We start from the raw sequence: 21,618 nt of genomic DNA, 5'->3' as shown, positions 1-21,618 counted from the left end.
GCCTGGCTTTATTTCTTCTTAGTCTAGTATCTCACAATTGGGCACACCCATCTTTTCTTACAAAGAGGCAAATATGTTTTCCTATCACTTTGCCTTGCTCATTGTGTTTCATTACCTGTAGGTTTTCTCCTTTGTTCCCATTATTATCCTTCAAGATGCAGATTTAATTTCTACATCTTACATGAAGCCCTCCCACACCACTCTACCCCTCGATCTTCCTTTTCTCTGATCTCTCTCTGGCACTTTCTTATAGTCTTGCATGGTTTTATCCTTTCTTGCTAGTCAGATGATAAGCTCTTTGCAATTAGAGATAGTTATGACACTTTTTAATTTTCTCTGGCTCCTAGCAGAGTCTCTTGAACATAGTAAGTGCTCAGAAAAACTTTTTTGGGTTTTGAGAATTGTATCCAGGGTTTCTCTATCACTGAGCTATATCCCCAGTCACTCTTATATTTTGTATTTTGAGACAGGGTCTTGGTAAGTTGCCCAGGCTGGCCTGGATCTTGGTGATACTCCTGTATTAATCTCCTAAGCATCTGGGATTACAGGCATGCCCTACCACACCTGGCTCAATAAAACTCTTGAAGTAAATTGTTATTGGATTTTTTCCCGTTTCATATATTTCAGGTCTATGCATGCAGAGTTTGTGACATCTTTCCTTTAAAAATAGTTGTAAGCCTGGTGGTGCATGCCTATAGTTCCAGCTACTTGGGAGGCTAAGGTAAGAGGTCAAGGGCAGTCTGAACAACTGAGCAACATTCTGTCTCAAAATAGATGCAAATAAAAAATGGTAGTATGCCATTCACTCAGAGTTTTCTGAGTGCTTAATGGAGAAAGTTTGATATTTTTATAATGCCATTTTCCTATCTATTCAAAACTGTGTTTTAATATTACTAAAAATTCTGTTTTCCATTAATTCATGCATTTGTTCAATAAACATTTCTTAAATGCTTTGTATGATCATAAAGAGGAAGCAGTGACTATAATGTTGACCAACATTTCTTTTTTTTGCATAGAGCCAAATTAAGTGCCATGTTATAAATTGAAGGATATTCTCTCTTATTGTGGATTATTGTGTCTTTTCTTAGGAAATGTTGCAGTGGTTAGATCATATATTGCTGGTGCTACTTCCCTTCAGGAAAGGACAAGTTCTATGGCCAATACAAGCACGTGTCAAGCATTAGGATTTATTCTAGGTCCAGGTAAGTGCTCTTCACTTGTCATGATTTGAATTTGAATTGGGGAAACCTTTGTGTTTTAAACATACATATAATCCAGTATAAAACCTCCTAGCTGATGGGCAAAATGAGGGAAACTAAATTTTTATTTGTATTTAATTTTTTGCAGTGCTGGGCATTGAACCAAAGGGTTTTTGTGTGCTAGGCAAGTGATCTGGCAGTGAGGCAAGGCTCATTTTACCTTGACACCAGTTCTCTCAAGTTAAATGCTATTTGTCCCACTTTACAAATGAGGATGCTAAAAGCAGAGAGAGCCTAAGAAAATTGGTTACCCAGATAGTAAATGGGAAATTCAGGTTCGGATCTCACTCTGACTCTTGTCAACTAATCAGTTTGATCTGACATCTTTGCAAGAGTTTATTTTTCCATTTATTGGAAACAATTCTTTTTACTAAAGTATTTGAGGAAAGTTATAAGATTCTTTACCCTTTAACCCTTTGCCCATAGCTTTAAGATTTTTCTACGGCTGAAGAAAATGAAAATGTGTTTCGTTTTGTGGATTTTTGGGGGGTAGGGTGGGGCATTGGGATTGAACTCAGGTTGCTTAACCACTGAGCCACATCCACAGCCCTTTTTATTTTTTATTTTGAGACAGGGTCTGGAAAAATTGATTAGGGCCTTGCTAAGTTGCTGAGCCTGGCCTTGAACTTGTGATCCTCCTGCCTCAACCTCCGGAGTTGTTGGGATTATAGGTGTGCACTCTCATGCCCGGTTGAAAGTGTTTACTATTTCTTCCAAAGCCTCTATCCTTTTGCTAAGTATAAAAAAAAAAAATTAATATGATTTTAATAATTCCCCAAGGCAAATTCATTTGGCTGAGTAGAGAAATTAGTCATTTTTTTTCCAGTGTGTTTGAAATCAACTTTATTCAGAAATAATGTACATAGAATGTACATAGAATGTACATAGAATAAAATGTACCCAATATACTTTGATATTTTGACAAATATATGAATTATGTCGTTTCAACCAAAATTTAAAGCATTGATTATCTCAGAAGTTTACTCGTTATACAATTTTATTTTCAACTATTCCACTTTCCCTGTCATTATAATTTATTTTCTCCCATTCTAGAATTTCATATACTTGGAAATATGTGGTACGATTCTTTATTTGGGACTGGATTCTTTTGTTATTATGCTGTTCTGGTTGTTGATTATTTCATCCTTATTATTTTGTATTTTTCATGTTAAATATCTATGATTTCTTTAAAATGTGTTTCCCTGTATGTAATATGTCTTTGTTTCTGTGGCTGATTTTTGTTGTTGTTTTGGTACCTTTTCTTTATTGCTGCTTTTCAGAAATTTCATATGATATGCTTTTTAAAATTTTTTTTGTTTGTTTATTGGGACTTTTAAAAAATTTCTTACATACATGACAATGGTGGAATGCATTTCATTCATAATTATCCATTCACAGCACAGTTCTTCATAACTCTGTATATAAAGTATGTTCATGCCAAATTATGCCATTATATATGAGCTCTTTTTTTTTGTATTACAATTCTTAATATATCTTTATACCAAAATTTATCATATCTCTGTTTGTATATAAGGTATGTTGACACCAAATTCACATCTTCATGCATGTATTTTGTATAATGATTACTGTCATTTTTTTTTCTTTTTTTTATTTATTTATTTATTTTCTTTTTGATTACTGTCATTTTTAATGTCCAGAAAATATTGAAAATCCAGATACTTGGTCTATGCTTTGGCTGTTGATTACATTTATGACTATTATCAGTTTTGATCTATCTCAGTTTACTTCATCATTAGCACCTCACCCCCACCACCAGTTCCCATTACTTCCTTTTCTTGAGCCAAAAAAGACTCAACAGAATAGGGTCTAATTCATAGGTTTATCCGAATCCTAATATTTTGGTTTAATATTCTGGAACAAATATAAGCACAAATGTAGATGGGTTGAACGTTAAGGCTATACTGTAAAATACACGAGGACATAGCCTGGGTCTTCTTATTTTTCACTCTGCCTCCTCATTATTAGCATAATACCTTGTGTAGATAGAATATTGTTGACCACCTTCAAAGTTTTGAAAGATTATCTCATTTAAACAGTTTGTGTTATAGATAAGTAAATGGAAGCCTGAAGAGATTTGATGGCTTCTTCAGTAGTAAGCACTCAACAAGTGGTGCCTTTACTGAATGCTTGCTATGGGCTGGGCACTGTTCTTTAGGTACAGCATCTCACTTCCTTCTCACCCTAAGGTTATATGCTAGTGATTAACAGAGCCTCATATAGAATTCAGACAGGAAAGCAAACCACAGTACTGTTGATGTCCAGTTTTGCCACGGATCAAATTTTAAATTATATCAAATATATATAATTTGGGTATATAAATAGTGATATTTAAAATATTTGACCTAAAATATGATGTTTTCTTTGTTATAATGAAACTGATTAAACTTTTATAATTTATTTATTGAAGAAACTGTATAACTTAAATTTCCAATTGGAATTTTTTTTGAGAAAAGAAGATCCTGGGGCTGGGGTGTGGCTCCATGGTAGAACATGTGCTCTGCATCCTTGAAGTGCTGGGGTTCATGCCTAGCACTCCTCCCCACTCCTCCACCCTATACCTCCAAAAACAAAAAGCAAAAAAAGGAGATATTGACAGGTGACTTAGATATAGTCCTTTGTGGATGCACATACGTCAGTTTCTCTCACTCTTTTATTATTGTCTCCTTAAGGAGTCTTTTCAGACTTTTTTTTTCCGAGTTACTACTCCACCCCCATGAAATTTCAATGCCACATCTCTTCATCTATTTTTATGTGCTTTGCAATAGAAGAAGGGAATTGTTGTTGCCACCCCCCAATCAAGAACCAATTTTCTTGCTGCTGTGGGGAATGCGTGATGTAGATAGATGATTCCTTAATGTGACTTCCATTCTGAGACAAATTTCTTGCTTTTCTTTAAGCCTGTGCCTCCCATATAATAATTCATTTGTGTACATTTTATTTGAATAAGTTTTTCAGACTTGTTTTGCTCTAATTGGAGAAAAGGGCGTGACATGGGATATGATTAAGCTACAGATAGACATGTATACAGCACCAGCTTTACTTAATGCCTTCGTTGGAGTTTTAAACATTATTCTGATCATCACTATGTTAAGGTAATTAGAGATGATGATATAAATTTTCATAGATATAAATTTTAATAAGATTTGTCATTATTGGTAGAAAATTATCCCTATGTAGTCTTTGTTTTTGATATTTATTATAGTTGTGTTCACATTCTTTGATCAGTTAAAGTATGTAGTGATAGCAACTATAATAGTAGACAACTTGATAAGTGAGCACAGATTATGAAGATCTTTGAATATTCAAGATTTGATCTTTTTAAAAATTTAATCTTATTTGTTTTCAAGATTTGGTCCTATTGACTACGTGTTTCTAAGTAAGGGTATGTTACGGAAGCAGCATTTTAAGTAGATGAATGGATAAGTGTCTTAAATTTATAAGTTGCTTGGAATGTATGTCTCTTATATTAGAGATAATTTTCTAAAATTACAGATGTTTAGTTAACTTTGTTTCTTTAGAATGCTTTATCCAATTGTCCGAAAGCATTTGTAACTAATGTTTCAGATAACTGAAAATTTAAAATACTGAGTAAAGTAGATCACATATGCTTTTGGATGCATTGGGTATTTTTTTTCATTTTATGGTTAATATGATATGAATTATAACTTCTTTCTTTTTAAGTTTATTGGTTGTATTCATCAGTAGTAATTTCATTACTCAGAAGTCATTAAGGAAACTGTCAGAATGTAAAAAAATAGAATTAAATCTGAACTGTTTCTGTATTATATTAATCATTTTCAAAATACAGTATTTACATTTTTCTTTTTAAGAGAACATCGAGTGGATGACTCAGGACGACAGTGTAAAAATATTAATTTTGAAGAAGGTACTATTCACCTATTTGAGTAAATTACTTTGGCATTATCAAAGTGTTTCTAATGATTGTTTGTTGTTTGCTTGGATTATTCTTCTGAGGACAGTATAATGGGTGTTTGGGAAAAAGCTTCAAAACTGAAAGGTACCTAAATTGATTTTTTTAAAAATAAATTTTCCTATATCAATTATTTGACTCTCTCATGTTGGCAGAGTTAAAACCATTGCCAAGCCAGGCACCATGGCGCACGCCTGTAATCTCAGTGGCTGGGGAGGCTGAGGCAGGAGGATCGAGAGTTCAAAGCCAGCCTCAGTAATAGTGAGATGCTAAGCAACTCAATAAGACTCTATCTCTAAATAAAATACAAAATAAAGTTGGGGATGTGGCTCAGTGGTTGAGTGCCCCTGAGTTTAATCCCCAGTTCCCCCACCTCCAAAAAAAAATTGGTAAGAATTATTTCGTGTTATTTTCGAACAATCAGTTTTCTAAAACTGTGCCTTTCTGTTTCAAGTAATTCTTTATTGCCTTATGGTTTCTCTTTATTGCCATATGGTTTCTCTTTTTTTTTCATTCTTTTATTATACTTTGTAAATGTACATTTTTCATCCTTTAGATCTTTCTTTGCCTCATAAATAATGTCCAATCTAGGAAGTGGATATATTTTACCAAACACACCATTATTTAAGTGCTAACTGTCCTTTTGGGGATTGTCTTTCCATGTTAAACTGTAGCCTGGTCCCTACCCTCAGTGAATTTTCAAAGCTATGGAAAAGACCTGGTGTTAATTTGCCAAGCACTTTCATATAAAATTGTTTTTAAATTTTAGAACATGTTTAGATAAAATGTTCATAATCAATTTTAAAATATTCTAGTTTATAGAGGTTTATCCTGGGATGATAATTTCCACTTACATAGAATTCGAAATCAATATATTAATGTAGTCTTTCCTCAAAATTCTTTTTTTTTTCTTGTTTTTTTATTTATTAATGAATTGGGGGTTAAACCCAGGGGTGCTTAACCACTGAGCCACATCCCCAGCTCTTTGTATTTTTTTGAGACAGTGTAAATTCTAGTTTGGCTTGGGGCAGTGCTGATAGTTGATTTGAAGAAGTCAAGACTGCCTTCTAGGTAGTGATTGAAAATCAAGGAGGTCGATCCAAAACAGTACAAGGGATCTGGGGAATATACCTCAGGAGTAGAGTGCTTGTCTAGCATGTGTGAGGACCTGGGTTCCATCCCCAGCACTACCAAAAAAATAATAATCAAAACAGTATTTGGGCCCCAAGGACCTTGAAGAAGATCTAAACAAATGGCTAGGATTGTGGCTCAGTGGTAGAGCACTTGCCTAGCATATGCAAGGCCCTGGGTTCAATCCTGAGCACCACATAAAAATAGATAGATAAAAATAAAGATATTGTGTCCAACTACAACTTAAAGGAAAAAAAAAAGATCTAAACAAAGGTGACCTGTTCTCTTTGCATGGTTCGAAGAAAGGAAGGTCTCAAGCTAGATATCTCAAGTTGCTAATTCCCCCCAAGTCTAGTAGACTATTTCCAGATCTACTTTTTATTGGAGGAGGATATCCTTCTCCAGAATGCTGAGGTAGAAAGGCAGATTCCATCATTAAAAATGACAGAAACTTTACTGTCATAGGAGAGTTGTACCAACCCCTTCCTGCGACTACATGCACACTTAAAAATGATGTACATAAGTGACACATTTTGACATACTCAACATGGCTTATGCTGGGTACATGGATGAATTGCAAAATGGCATAATGGGTTTACATATATGGATGTAAATGGGGCATACATCACAGTGACATTGGGAATAGCTCAAGTTAAGTGTGCAGTTTAACTACAAAGATGAGAACTCATTACACTCACTTTGCCTTCCCACTTTATAAAAAAACCCCATCAAATACTAGTTATTTCTCTGTAAGATATGAGTAACAAGGATTTTTTTTAAATGGCAGTGTTTTAAAATGGCATAAGAATTTTTATTAATACTGATTTCATGTAACATTGAGATTAAAAATACATATCTATTTAAGTGAATTGTAGACTGGGGACTGATTTAGTAAAACTATTTTCTTTAATTAATTAATTAATTATTTATTTATTTTTTAGAGGGAGAGAGAGAGAGAATTTTTTATTATTTTATTTTTTAGTTATCAGCAGACACAACATCTTTGTTTGTATGTGGTGCTGAGGATCGAACCCGGGCCGCACGCATGCCAGGCGAGCGTGCTACCACTTGACCCACATCCCCAGCCCGTAAAACTATTTTAATTCTTCATGAAATCATTTTAAATTTCAGAGTTATTAAAATAGAAAAAATTAGCAATTGAAATTTAAAGCAAATTTAAATAAATACATTCTTACAGAATTCTATATCATTTTATTACCAAATTCTGTAAAATACATACATTTTGATTAGAGATACCAAACAGAATGTTCCCTAAAGATATAAAATTGAAGTATATTGCCAGAGGTTCGAGGCAGAAGTGCCTACCTCACGTGTGTGGGGCCCTAGTTTGTTTGATCAGCAACACACAAAAAAATTTGAAATATTTCTCCTGTTGGGGGTTCACTTTTTTTTTTTTTTAAGTTGTCAGTGGACCTATATTTTTATTTATTGGTATGTGGTGCTGAGACTCTATCCGAGTGCCTCACATGCTAGGCAAGGGCTCTACCACCAAGCCACAACCCCAGCTCTCACTTTACTTTTGTGTAGTACCATTTAAAAATTATTTTTAAGTATGATTTAACCATTATTCCTGGACAGGTACAGTGATGTACACCTGTAATCCCAGGACCTGTAGAAACTGAGGCAGGAGAGTTGTAAATTTAAGGCCAGCCTTGGTGAAGTAGTGAGAGCCTGCCTCGGAATGAAACAAAAAGGACTGGGGATGTAGCTTAGTGAGTGTTATGGTGCCCAGTACTGTAGGAAAAAATATTTGTGTCATAGAAATCCTGTTACTTTTAAACTGCTTTGAAGCCTAAAAATGATGTTTATTTATAGAATTAACTATATGTAACACATTATTTTAGTATCTTAAGAAAAATTTAGATATATAGGTAATCTAATTTTTTTTCTTATTTACCTATAGCAAGAATAGATGAAGTTCAGGATTCCCAAGGAAATATTGATCAAGTTGCTGTTGTGGCTACCAATGTTCTGTTTTTTGTGATTTTATTTATATTTGCCCTTTTTGAAACGTAAGTTTTATTCTGTCTTCATCTAAATCAGATTATTTATTAATTTGTATTTCTTAATGCAGTGTTAATTAAACATACTGATATTATAAAATATGTAATGTAGGGCATATTTTTTTATGATGTAAAAAGTATATATTAATTTTGTATCATGATTTAATTAACTTTAAGCTATATAGCTCCATATTTATGTATGCAGCGTTCAGTGTGGCAACTTTAGATGTATTTAATCCTTGATTATGAAAAAAGAAAAATTAGTATAAAATCTCTTGTAGGCTTCATTGACTTTAATTATCATATGGACCTTTCATTTTAAAAATACTGTTCTATTAGACATATTTAAAAATACTGTTCTATTAGTACATTCTTGCTGGGCGCCGTGGCACATGCCTGTAATCCTAGCGGCTCTGGAGGCTGAGACAGGAGGATTACAAGTCCAGCCTCAGCAGTTTTTAGCATTGTAGCATATATTAGAATTTCTTTAACTTTTTAAAGCTGAATAATATTCGATTGTAGGTATTGTTACATTTTATTTATCTATTCATCTGCTGACACTTTGATTGTTTTACTTTTTGTATTACAAATAATGTTGCTATGAACATTGACGTATGAATATTTGTTTGACTCTTGGCTTTCAGTTCTTTAGGGTATAGTAGAGATTGAACTCAGGGGCGTGCTGTACCACTGAGCTACATCCCCACTCCACACACACTGTTTTTCTTTTTTGGAGATAGTGTCTTGCTAAATTGCTAGGCTGGCCTCAAATGTGTGATCCTCTGGCCTCAGCTTCTTGAGTTGCTGGTCTTACAGGCCAGTGCCATCACACCAGGCTTTCATGCTTAATTTTTTGGGAAACTACCAATCTGTTTTCTTTATCAACTCACATGATTTTAAAGCTTAAAATACACTTGTTCTTTTTAAAAACATATTTTAAATATAAATGCCATTTTGTAGTCAGTTAACAGGAGGAGGGAAAATGTGGGAAAAGAAGCTTGGGCAAGGAAGGAGACAATCATTTAAAGGAAGAGAGAAATTCAGAGGTAGGGAGAAATCTACATACTTTTAAAGGTAGGGATAAAAGAGACTGAGGAAGAGAAAAATAATCCAAAGGATTCTAATACTTATTAGCAGTGTTTCACTGGAAATAAAATAATTTATTTTTTTAGCAGTATAGTGTATTTTATAAAGATAATTAAGATAATAGGCATTATTTTATAAACAAATAAGAACAGTTCTGGACAGCTTGCAGCATATACAAATGACAACTTTAAAAATTTACTTTTGCAGAGGTTCTTTAAGGAGGAACACTGGTCACCACATAGAAAGAACACCCCCAAGGGAGACCAGTCACTTGCAGGCCCGCCCTCCCAGACTCAAAGCTTCACTGAGAAGAGAGATCTGTTTAAACCAAAGAGTAATCATGATGATTTAGTTATATTTGAATGATATGAGTTATGATTGGTTTGGTTTAATTCCTTTTCCTGTTTTTTAGACTTTTTGCAGTACAGCTACAGCTATATTACTTATATAATTAAAGTAAATATTAATAAATAGGGAAGCTTAGGTATGTACAACAAAATATGCTTAAGATGTGTTTATTCAATCTTGCTTATAACATAAGTAGGCCATTGTCATTGTTAAAAGGGATGCAAATACTTGAAGGTATCATTAAAACTTATACTTCATTTTAACAATTACTGTGATTTAAATAAAATAACAATGGTTTATTTTTTATTTTTCTTAGAATCCTTGCTCCATTGACAATGGACATGTATGCTTGGACTCAAGAACAAGCTGTATTGTATAATGGAATAATACTTGCTGCTCTTGGAGTTGAGGCAGTTGTTATTTTCATGGGGGTTAAATTACTTTCCAAAAAGTAAGTTTTGTCTGGTTTTGTTTCAAATCTAGTTTTTAAAAATCAAAACATGAAACATGGCTGGGGTTGTGTCTCAACGGTAGAGCGCTCACCTGGCATGTGCGAGGCCCTGGGTTCGATCCACAGCACCACATAAATAAAGATATTGTGTCCAACTAAAAAAAGAAAAAACATGAAACACAGCTAGCTAATAACAATGTCAGTAAATATGCTATAAAATAATTTAAAGTTTTTCTCTCATTTATGTATTAGTTTTAGTTTTGGAAATTTTCAAACAGATTTAAATTAGATTGTTAAGGGCTGGGGATGTGGCTCAAGCGGTAGCGCGCTCGCCTGGCATGCGTGCGGCCCGGGTTCGATCCTCAGCACCACATACCAACAAGAATGTTGTGTCTGCCGAGAACTAGAAAATAAATATTGAAAAATTCTCTCTCTCTCTCTCTCCTCTCAAAAAAAAAAAAAAAAGTGAAATACTTAAAAAAAAATAAATTAGATTGTTAAGCATGATATTTCTGTATTCTGGCTTTTCTTTAATACTGTTTTTATATTTTTTATACTTTATTTGCTGAGGATCGAACCCAGGGCCTCGAACGTGCTAGGCAATCGCTCTATCATTGATCCACAACCACAGCCCCTCTGGCCTATTTTTGGTGAAGCAAAATATTTTACCAAGCAAATAATTGTCTACTAATGTAGCTTTTGTGTGTTATGAAATAGTTTAAAAAGTATTTCTAAAAGTTTTATGTGTTTCATAAGACATTGTCCTGCCATATGTAATATGTTATATAACAGAAAAGATTTCGTGGTTAAATTTGGTTAAGATTAATGAACTAATTGATTTTAGAACATTTAAGTCTTTAGTATGTAAAGTATGTAAAGATCATATAATATGGCAAATATAGTTTGTAGCATTTCTCAAAACTACTGTTTTTAAAAGAATTTCTTTATGAAAGTGTAACTGTAAGGAGAACACTTTGGAGGAAGTTCAGTCACCAACTCTAATGCAGGAAGTTAACTGACCAAATCAGTTCTAATGCTTGTTAAAATCAATCAACAGATATTGAATTGGTATGTAGGGTCAGACTGCAGTGGAGGGTGCTATGGAGACAGAAATCTTGCTGCAAAAATAGAGCAGTGCTGTGTATATGAAATGTCCAGTTCTGTACCTTCAAAGAACTTGTGTTGGGGGCAGTAAACATGATGTGAAGGCAAGTCTTGGTGAGCACTGTGAAGAGTCTGGGAGTGGTCCAGGAACCATGGCCGAGGAAGTCATATTCAGAAAGACTTCAGGGGCTGTGGTTGTGGCTCGGTGCTAGAGCACTTGTCTAGCATGTGTGAGAGGCACTAGGTTTGATTCTAGGCACCACATAAAAATAAACAAAATAAAGGTATTAGTGAAGTTGGAGATCAGCCATATACTCAGTCTTCTCTTTTCTGCGAAGACTGAGTTTTTGGGTTTTTAAAAAACAAGCAAAAAGGCCAGTTTGACCAAAGTAGAACTAGAGAAATGCCAAATGGTACAGAAGGTTTGAAAGCTGAGGAGCCTACTGGTCCTCTTAGGGTGATAGGATGCCTTCGGTTTTCAATTTTTTTTAATGTTGTTAGTTTTGTTTGCTTTTGAAAGCTTCTGGTTTTGTTTATATATTTTACTCTTAATATGCAAAACTTCCATATACAGGGGTCTAGAGAGCGTTATGTTCTGCACCTCTAGTGTCCATTATCTAGCTCCAACAATTACATACCCTGGGACAGTCCTGTGTCATCTTTGTCTTCACCTACTACTCCACACTTTCTTTCCCCTGCATCTGGATTATTTTGAACCTGAAACCAAACATCATTTCATACTTTCCATAAATATTTCATTAACTGAAAGTTTAACATTGACACCATCATCACATCTAAAAAGTGAACAGTAATTTCTGAAAATTGTCACATATCTAGGGCTGGGGATGTGGCTCAAGCGGTAGCGCGCTCGCCTGGCATGTGTGCGGCCCGGGTTCGATCCTCAGCACCACATACCAACAAAGATGTTGTGTCCACCGAGAACTAAAAAATAAAAAATATTAAAAATTCTCTCTCTCTCTCTCTCCTCTCTCACTCTCTCTTTAAAAAAAAAAAAAAGAAAATTGTCACATATCTAGACAGAGTTTGTGTTTTCTTGACTATCTCACATGAATTTAGTTTGTTCCTCACTTTGCTTTCTTGATTCAATCTCTTTCATTGATTGGTTTCTTCCCTCCCTTTGTCTTTCTCTTCTTCCTCCCTTACAAATTGAGGCCAGGATGTTTATGTTGTAGTTTCTGCTTTTTGGATCTTGCTAGTGTTTAAAATATCCCTTTGTTTACTATATTTTGGAAACTGATCTGTACTTAGATCTAGAAGTTTAAAGAGATTTGGGTTCCAGTTTTTGGCAAGAAAATAAGTGGTGTGATATTCTTACCTGAGAAAAAATATAACGTGTCTTTTTTCTCTCCTTATGATGTAAGTCACGATCGATCATTCCCTGAATCCATCCAAGGGTCCTTGTTAAGTGCTGACAGTTTGCCCTCCAGATCTGAGGCTTAACCAAAAGACTTAACCAAACTCAGATAAAAATATTTTGGGAAAAAATTGCATCTGCACTGAACCTGGAGTTTTTTTCTCAACATCAGTTCCTAAATAATATAGTATAAAAGTATATACATTTATATTTTGAGGTATTATACGTACTATAGAGATGACTTAAAATACAGAGGAGAATATTTGTAGGTTATTACCCTTTACTGTGACATTTTACATGAGGTACTTGAGTGTCCTTGGATTTTGGTAACCTCAAGGGGCTCTTGAAACCAACCCCTTGCAGATACTGTTAATTCCATAAAACATTTATTTACTAGGATACATTCTACTAAAAAAACCTTCCCTTCACCAACCCTTTGATTATTGTGAGGTACAGTACAGTTTGCATAAGAAAGGATACATGTTTGATTTTTTCCTTTAATTAACTGTTATTTAAAATGATAAGATGGTTCTGTGGCATCCTCAAAAAGTGACCAGAGAGTGTTCCATCTTAGGATAGTATGAATTTATAGATTATAACACTTTCTTGTATTTCAGTTAATTCCCATTATTATTATTTTTTCTTTTTGGTGTTCATATTGCTAAGTTGTTGGCCAACTTCTTCAAATTGGTTGAGTACTATTTTCATGACCTCATAGTCACTAATAGCTTCTTTGCTTTCCGGTAGGAAAAGATATTCTAGTTTCATCTTCTGGATTTCCTGTCCCAGACCTGAAATTGGCTATTTTTTTTTTTTTATAGAAGTCTTGGTTGCTTTTACTGGGAAATTATGTATTGCATTTACAAGTATCACAAAAGTATCAAAATTTTATAGTTTTTTAATTATACAAGTAATGGAAATTTTGTTACGATGTTTCATTTTAAAATTACAGAATTTCTGTTCTTTGACAGGATTGGTGAGCGAGCTATTCTACTGGGAGGACTCATCGTTGTGTGGGTTGGCTTCTTTATCTTGTTACCTTGGGGAAGTCAGTTCCCCAAAATACAGTGGGAAGGTACATGATTCTATAACATTATCTCCTGGTGTTTAGCTAAAATTAGCAATTCCTACACCATACTAATTTTGTTTTTACAGATTTACATAATAATTCAATCCCTGATACCACATTTGGGGAAATTATGATTGGTTTTTGGAAGTCTGCAAGAGAATATCATAATGAACGGCCAGTTGGTTGCCCAGTTGAGCAAGCCTGGTGCCTCTACACCCCAGTGATCCACCTGGCCCAGTTCTTCACATCAGCTGTGCTGGTTGGAATAGGCTATCCAGCCTGTAATGTTATGTCTTATACATTATATTCAAAAATTCTAGGACCAAAGCCTCAGGTAAGCAGGCTTCCCTGAGATTGCAATTATAAGACATACTTTTGTAGCACATTGGGGGATTTTTACCACATTTATTAGCATTTTAAGTTTTTAAAAGCAAACAACCTTTGTCAAGTATTTATAAGGTTTATTTACTGAAACTTCACAAACAGTATGCTAATGTGATTAGGATGCCAGTGATTATGAGCTCAAAATCATTTTCACTGAAAAAAAATTTGAAGTATAAATTTCTGAAACTCTTAAATTAGGCAACATTAAGGGAACCATAATTAGTAGCCACGTTTAGATCTAGGCTTAATTTCTTCTGATTCCAGAAGCCATTACTAAGAGATGAAACGCACAAATATCTTAAAAGTTTACAAAGGCTATGTATATTTTTAGATTATTATATTATTTTGTGGTGCTTGGGATCAAACCTACAGGCTAGACAAGCACTATATCACTGAACTGCATATACCTTCAGCCTTAAACTAACTTTTTTAGGGGGGGGGTACTGAGGATTGAATTCAAGGGCACTCAACCATTGAGCCACACCCCCAGCCCTATTTTGTACTTTATTTAGAGATAGGGTCTCACTGAGTTGCTTAGTGCCTCACTTTTGCTGAGGCTGGCTTTGAACTTGCCATCCTCCAGCCTCAGCCTCCTGAGCTTCTGGGATTATAGGCATGTGCCATCGTGCCCAGTTCCAAAATTAACTTTTAAGTAAGAATTTCATGGACCAAAGTTATAGCTCAGTGGTAGAACACTTACCTAGCATACATAAGGCCTTGGGTTTGGTACCCAGAGCTGCAAAAATGATAAATAAGAATTTTAATTCTGTAATTCATTATATAAAATTGGAAAAAAATACAGAAGCAAAAAGAAAACTATCAGAGAGGCAGTTACTACTAAGATTTTGATGAAGTTATGCTTCTATGCTTATGTGTGTTCAACACAAAAATGGCATCAAAAATATATAATGTTGTGAATACCCTTCCATGCCATTTGATTTTCTTTTAGTGATTTTTTTTTTTTTTTTTTTTTTTTTTTGTACCAGGGATTGAACTCAGAGGCACTTGACCATTGAGCCACATCCCTAGCCCTATTTTGTATTTTATTTAGAGACAGGGTCTTACTAGTTGCTTAGAGCCTCGCTGTTGCTGATATTGGCTTTTAACTTGAGATTCTCCTGCCACAGCCTCCCAAGCCACTGGATTACAGGTGTGCACCACTAAGCCAGTTAGTGAATTATTTTAATGGAAACATTGTACTCCATTTATTCTTTCTTCCTTACTGGGATTGAACCCAGAGGCTTTCTACCTTTTTATTTTATTTTGAGACAGGGCCATGGTAATTTGCTGAGGCTGACCTCAAATTTGGGATCTTTCTATCTGAGCCTCCAGAGTAGCTGCAATTACAGGTGTGCACCACCACATTCAGCTGTGCTATCATTTAGACTATTTTCAGATTTTGCTTCTAACTCTTATTCTATTTTTTTGGTAGTTCTGGAGATTGAACTTGAGGCCTCAAACATGCTAAGTATGTGCTCTACTTTTGAGCAAAAATTGCAGCCCTGACCACAAAATAAAAATATTATCTACCTCCTTTTAAAATTAAGATGATAGCTTTACTCAAATAGGATTCTTTATTGGAATCAGCAAGGAGAAAAATCTATAGATAAAATATTTTGGTAGGTTGGTTTTCTTTTTATTGGTTGTTCAAAACATTACATAGCTCATGACATATCATCTTTTATACATTTGATTCAAGTGGGTTATGAACTCCCATTTTTACCCCAAATACAAGTTGCAGAATCACATCGGTTACACATCCACATTTTTCCATAATGCCATATTAGTGACTTTTGTATTCTGCTACCTTTCCTATCCCCTACTATCCCCCCTCCCCTTCCCTCCCATCTTCCCTCTCTACCCCGTCAGCTGTTGTTCAGTTCTCTCCCTTGTTTTATGCTAAGTGAAGCTAGCCAATCCTTAAAAAACAAATGCCAAATGTCTTCTTTGATATAAGGAGAGCAACTAAGAACAGAGCAGGGAGGAAGAGCATGAGAAGAAGATTAACATTAAACAGGGATAAGAGGTGGGAGGGAAAGGGAGAGAGAAGGGAAACTGTATGGAAATGGAAGGAGACCCTCATTGTTACACAGAATTACATATAAGAGATGGTGAGGGGAAAGGGGGGAAAAAAAAACAAGGGAGAGAATTTTTTTTCTTTTTTGGTGGGGGCGGGGGGGGGGTGCGTGTATTTTCCGTGCTGTGTATTGAACCCAGGGCCTCAAGTATGTGTGCTAGGTTCTCTACCAATAATAAAGTACACCTCCAGTCCTGGATTTGTTTTTAACCTGAATACTATATTTTCAGTTTTTCAAAATTAAGAATAAAGGCATAAGCTGGATGCTGTGGCATATGCTTATAATTCCAGCTACTGCAGAGGCTGAGAAAGGAGGTTCACTTGAGCCCAACATAGACCGTATCTCAAAAAAAAAAAAAAAGCTGGGTGTGGAGGCCTATACCTGTAATCCCGGCAACTGGGGAGGCTAAGGCAGGAGGATCACAAGTTTGTGGCCAGCCTCAGCAACTCAGGTGAGGCACCAAACAATTTAGCAAGACCCTGTCTCACAATAAAAATTAAAAGCGCTGGGGATGTGGCTCAGTGGTTAAGCACCCCTGAGTTCAGTCCTTAGTACCAAAAGAGAGAAAAAAAATATTAATTACAAAAGCAATATATGATTGTTATAATAAAATTCAAATTATTTAAAAATGTAAACAGGAGAAAAAGAAGACTCCCCTTATCTTCACTGCACCAGATGCTATTAACTTCATTTGTACCCTCAATATATTTTTCTTTGCCTATTCAAACAGCTATTCAATGCCTTTTAAAAAAGGCAAAACAGATTATAGTACATATATATGTAGTTTTTCTACAAATAATTATTATTTTTTTTACTTTAGGCACTATCATGGAAAGAAGTAATTACATTAATATGTTGTTATTATTTTTTTTTAACCTGTCCGAGATTTTATTAGCAGGACCGTAGTGGCCAGTTGCAAAAGAGAAGGGGGGGGAGAGAGAGAGAGAGAGGGAGAGAGGGAGGGGGAGAGAGAGAGAGAGAGGGAGGGAGGGAGGGGGGGGGGAGAAGCTGAGAGGGAGAAGAGTAAGAAGGAGAGAATAGAGAGGGGGGAGGGGGGGAGAGTAATCTTTCTTATGAAAAGTAATCTTTCTTATGAAAGATTTTACCCTGTATAAGACCTTATACTTTAACTGATCAACATTCCAGTTATTAAATGTATCATAATTTATTTAGTTGATTTACTATAGACACTCAGGTTGTTTTCAGTCTGGGGTTATCAAGCGTGATGCTGCACTAAATATTCTTGGGAAGATTGTGTGGGTTAGGGTTTGGGATAAGTAGTTGTAGGAGTGGTATTATGATATAAAGTGGTGCAGATGGGTGGCCCAAACACAACTTCACATCTCTTGGACAAGTTCTCTGAGTTTCTGAGTTTTAGCCTGTTAAGCAGGAACAACACTTACTGACAAACGTTGTAAAAATGTGAAACTATACACACACACACACACACACACACCCCTAACTCAGCATCTGGCATGCAGCAAATACAAAATAAATATTATTTTTAAATGGCATATGAATACATTATCTTGTTTCCGGGGCTTCACCTGATATTAAGTTTGTTCCTTTAGGGCTGAGGATGTAGGTCAGTGGTAGAGTGCTTGCCTATCATATGTGAGGACCTGGGTTCAATCCCCAGTATCCAAAAAAAAAAATGTTTTTTTAAACTTGAGTATAATATGAACAAAGTTCATTATTCAAGATTTGTTTTGTTAAAATTACTAACCCTGAATATGTTTCTGCTTGTCCCCTGCTCACTCTCCACAGGGAGTATATATGGGCTGGCTGACAGCTTCTGGAAGTGGAGCCCGGATTCTTGGGCCTGTGTTCATCAGTCACGTGTATACTTACTTGGGGCCACGATGGGCGTTCAGCCTTGTGTGTGTAATCGTCCTGCTCACCATCACACTCCTCGGAGCGGTTTACAAGAGACTCATTGCCTTTTCTGTAAGATGTGGGAGGATTCAGGAGTAAGGTAGCTAAGACTATGGTGGAACATACTTGATTTGTGTGGCATTTCCTAGTCGAAAGCTATGCCCCACAATTGCTACGATCCAGTCACCATATACAGGCTGTGGATACATTGCACATTTTGAAAAACAAGAACATATGTAAATAACAGAGGGGATACTACATGTGATTGTGAATAGTAGGACACATAAAACATTCTGGGTCATAATTTCCTATGTTTTTCTTATTATGCCCTTTTGGGATTTCATGAACTAAACAGTGAGTGGCAGTGGTCTTATAGGTATGAAAACTACACTCTTAGTGCAGACTACAAAAGTCTCATTAAAATAATGAGAGAATATGCAGTGGAACCAGGACAAGTTAGCTGTATTATAGAATGAAATTATAGAATTTTTTTTGCCTAAAGAGGTATTTTAATTCAAAGATAACTACTTTTTATTTATAAAAACACATTTTCTGTTCATACATTTCCTTGCGAAGTAAAAATCATGACCCTTAAATTCTCCATTTAGCATGCCTGCCATCCTTCCTGTCTTGTGTAAATCTTTATTGTAATACTGCATCTCTGTCTTATTTTAGTTCAATATTTCACTAAACCCTAAATTGATATGTGAGCAAGAAAAATGCTAATATTTGAAAAATGAAGAGGTCAAAATGGATATCTTGGCCTTTAGTGGAGTTACACTATTTAATTCTTGGAAGTGCTAATAATTCACTTTGTATCCATGTATTCAATAGTACGTGATTTCTTAAAATTATTGCTATATCCCAACTCCTTTAAGCTTTAGAGAAAAATTCACTGTGATTAAATATTGCCCATCTAAATTACAAGAGGGAACACAACAGTCCCTTGTCTACAGAGCTGTTAAAGAGCTATAGAATTTTAGTTGGATTTTAAATTTGGATGGGAACTAACAGCCCTGTCAATTCAGGTTAATAAGCATCTGAGCAGAATGGCTTTCATCGAACAGTTTATTGGTACATAGGATGCTGGTAAGTTACTAGTACAGAACTGTGCACGTGGTAATAACAAAACTGCAAAAAATAGTGGTAAATATCCTTCCAAAAGTTTCCTATTTTACGTTATAAGCATTTCCAAATCTTAAGAATAAATACATAATCTGCACTTTACAGTAAGAAATACTCCTCCACCCAATTTCATCAGCTCTAATGGAAGGCTTAATGTTCTTGAACTCACTGTACAGTTATGTTTTAGAGGTTTTTCACTTTTCTCCACCTCCCTAGCAGGACTCTGCTTACAGGTCATCAGCAAGCTTCTGGCAATTTGGTGAAATCCTGGAATCACCTTTACCTTTCATTCTGAAGCTTCTCAGTTTTTGTCTCACTTTTAATCATAAAGAGCAAACTCCACCCTTGGTTTGGGTAGTGTGTGCATGATGGATAATAACAGTAATGATAATTGATGAAAATAATAATGAATATTTATGGAATTCTTTCCATATTCCTGGTAACATGTAATTTATCACAACTATTCTATAGGGTGAAGATACTATTATTCCCATTTTAGAGATGGAAGATTGAAGGCATAGAGAAGTTACTTGTCTAGGTCTTTCGTCTAGTTCTTAACCACTATATTTTTCATAAGGGAAAATAACCATGAAGTTGGATTATTAATAGATTACTAATTGTGAGGTAAATTAAGTTACCTGTACCAGTGACTTTTGTTAGCAGAAATATTTGGCAAACAATTAACACCTCTCCCCCAGAATTTTATCATAAAACATATAGCATATTTTTAACAAGAATATGACAAGAAAAATTCCCAGCTTCTAAAGTTATTCTTTGATTACAATTCAGATAAACTATAACCTTGCAAAACTGACTGCCACCTTCTTTTTTATTGACAGTGCTTTCTTGGTCTAACACCAAAGATAGGGCAATAACGGGTTTGGGGAAAGAACAGGGAGGTAGTTTGAGAAATAATTAAATAACTTAGTTTAACTCTTCCATTGGACAAAATGAGTATAAATTAAAGATGATGTAGAGTCCTTAAATTATGAAAAACTAGGAGTGGTTTACATTGCCAGGCATGGTGGCATATGCATTTTATAATCCCAGCAACTTGGGAGGCCGAGGCAGGAGGATTGAAAGTTTCAGGCCAACCTGGGCAATTTGGCAAGATCCTGTCTCAAAACAAAAAGTGGTAAGACTGTGGCTCAGTGGCAGAGCACCCTGGGTTCAATGCCCAGTAGCAGGAAAAAACAAAAGAACATATTTAGAAAAAGATATTTTTGAAGACCTAATAAGCATATTTTGAGTGGATTTATAACTTCATAAAATATTCTATTTTGTTAAGCTTGTCTTGTATTTTCTTACGTAAGGTGAAATAAAGTTTATAACTTTTTTATCTGGACAAGGATAAACTATTTGCATCTGTTCAAGAATTAATTTATTTTGAGAAGAAATTCTGTGTACTATTGTAGATTCATGTGTAATTTTGTCTGTTGTATTGTGAATGTTCACTTTCTAATAAACAAATTATTGTATATATGTACCTTAGCCTTAAAATTTTAACCATACTTTCAGTACATATTTAAGAGGACACCCACTATATGACAATTACTAAGTAATTGTTGAATATGGAACAGGAAAAATATACAGAGCCCCTCCTCACAGGAGGCAGGAATCTCGGGCCTGAGTTTCATGTTACATGGGCGAGTATGACTGAGGAAAGTGCCGTGTGAGGAAACAGGAGTGTAGGGAGCTCTGAGAGTAACAGGGAACCAGGACCAGGAAAGTTGGGAGCATGTCTCTAATGAAGTAATGATTACCTAAGACCTGATGGAAGAGGATGATTGGGATTCGTGAGGAGTGGCACAGGCAGGGCTTATAGGAACCCGAGAGGTGAGATCATCTTGGAGGTCCCAGAACCAAAAGCCGACCTGAGGAAGCTGGAGTACAGCGATGAGGAGCAAAATTCTGTTAGTCGAGGCTAGGGGAACCAAACCAATCAGGATTCCTTGTTAAATTGAATTTTGAAAACCCTAATTCTAAAGAAAATACCAAACAAAACATTATGAATACATTTCTAGTAAATGTCAACAATTTCTAAATAATCCTATCAAGTTAAAATCTCAACCACAATGAAGTGACCAACTCAGATGGAAGATGGTATTTTGGCATGTATCTTGACAAAGGATGCGCACCTACAGTTATAAATGCCACTGAGAAAATGCAGACACCCCAATGTGAAAAGGTAGATTGTCATTCAATAAAAGCACAATTTTTAGTTAATAGGGGAAATGTAAATTAAAGTCAGATTGTTCCTCATCCTCACCAGAACCTGGTGTTGTAGTCATTTTAAATTAGTGCCAATTTCACAAGCACAGAATAGTACATTTGTACAATTCTATTATTAATACTAT

At 35.2% G+C, this 21,618-nt stretch overlaps 1 protein-coding gene across 6 annotated transcripts in view; it reads left to right on the top strand.

The window, feature by feature from the left end:
• The window catches only part of Mfsd8 (major facilitator superfamily domain containing 8), an 89,513-nt gene extending 68,819 nt beyond the window's left edge, over positions 1 to 20,694 (top strand). For 5 of the 6 annotated variants that reach the window (XM_026390904.2, XM_077803506.1, XM_026390903.2 and 2 more), the window contains exons 5-12: positions 1,089 to 1,202; positions 4,228 to 4,372; positions 5,111 to 5,166; positions 8,267 to 8,375; positions 10,117 to 10,251; positions 13,702 to 13,805; positions 13,886 to 14,133; positions 18,029 to 20,694. In XM_026390904.2, the coding sequence (XP_026246689.1) occupies positions 1,089 to 1,202; positions 4,228 to 4,372; positions 5,111 to 5,166; positions 8,267 to 8,375; positions 10,117 to 10,251; positions 13,702 to 13,805; positions 13,886 to 14,133; positions 18,029 to 18,235 (1,118 nt within the window). In that variant the 3' untranslated portion in view covers positions 18,236 to 20,694. The remainder of the gene's footprint in view (positions 1 to 1,088; positions 1,203 to 4,227; positions 4,373 to 5,110; positions 5,167 to 8,266; positions 8,376 to 10,116; positions 10,252 to 13,701; positions 13,806 to 13,885; positions 14,134 to 18,028) is intronic. The other variant, XM_026390905.2, reaches the window with a different exon arrangement.
• Positions 20,695 to 21,618: the final 924 nt, after the last annotated feature.

Source organism: Urocitellus parryii, chromosome 10, assembly GCF_045843805.1.
Source record: "Urocitellus parryii isolate mUroPar1 chromosome 10, mUroPar1.hap1, whole genome shotgun sequence".
NCBI lineage: Eukaryota > Metazoa > Chordata > Mammalia > Rodentia > Sciuridae > Urocitellus > Urocitellus parryii.
This window is presented reverse-complemented; position numbering and strand designations above follow the sequence as displayed.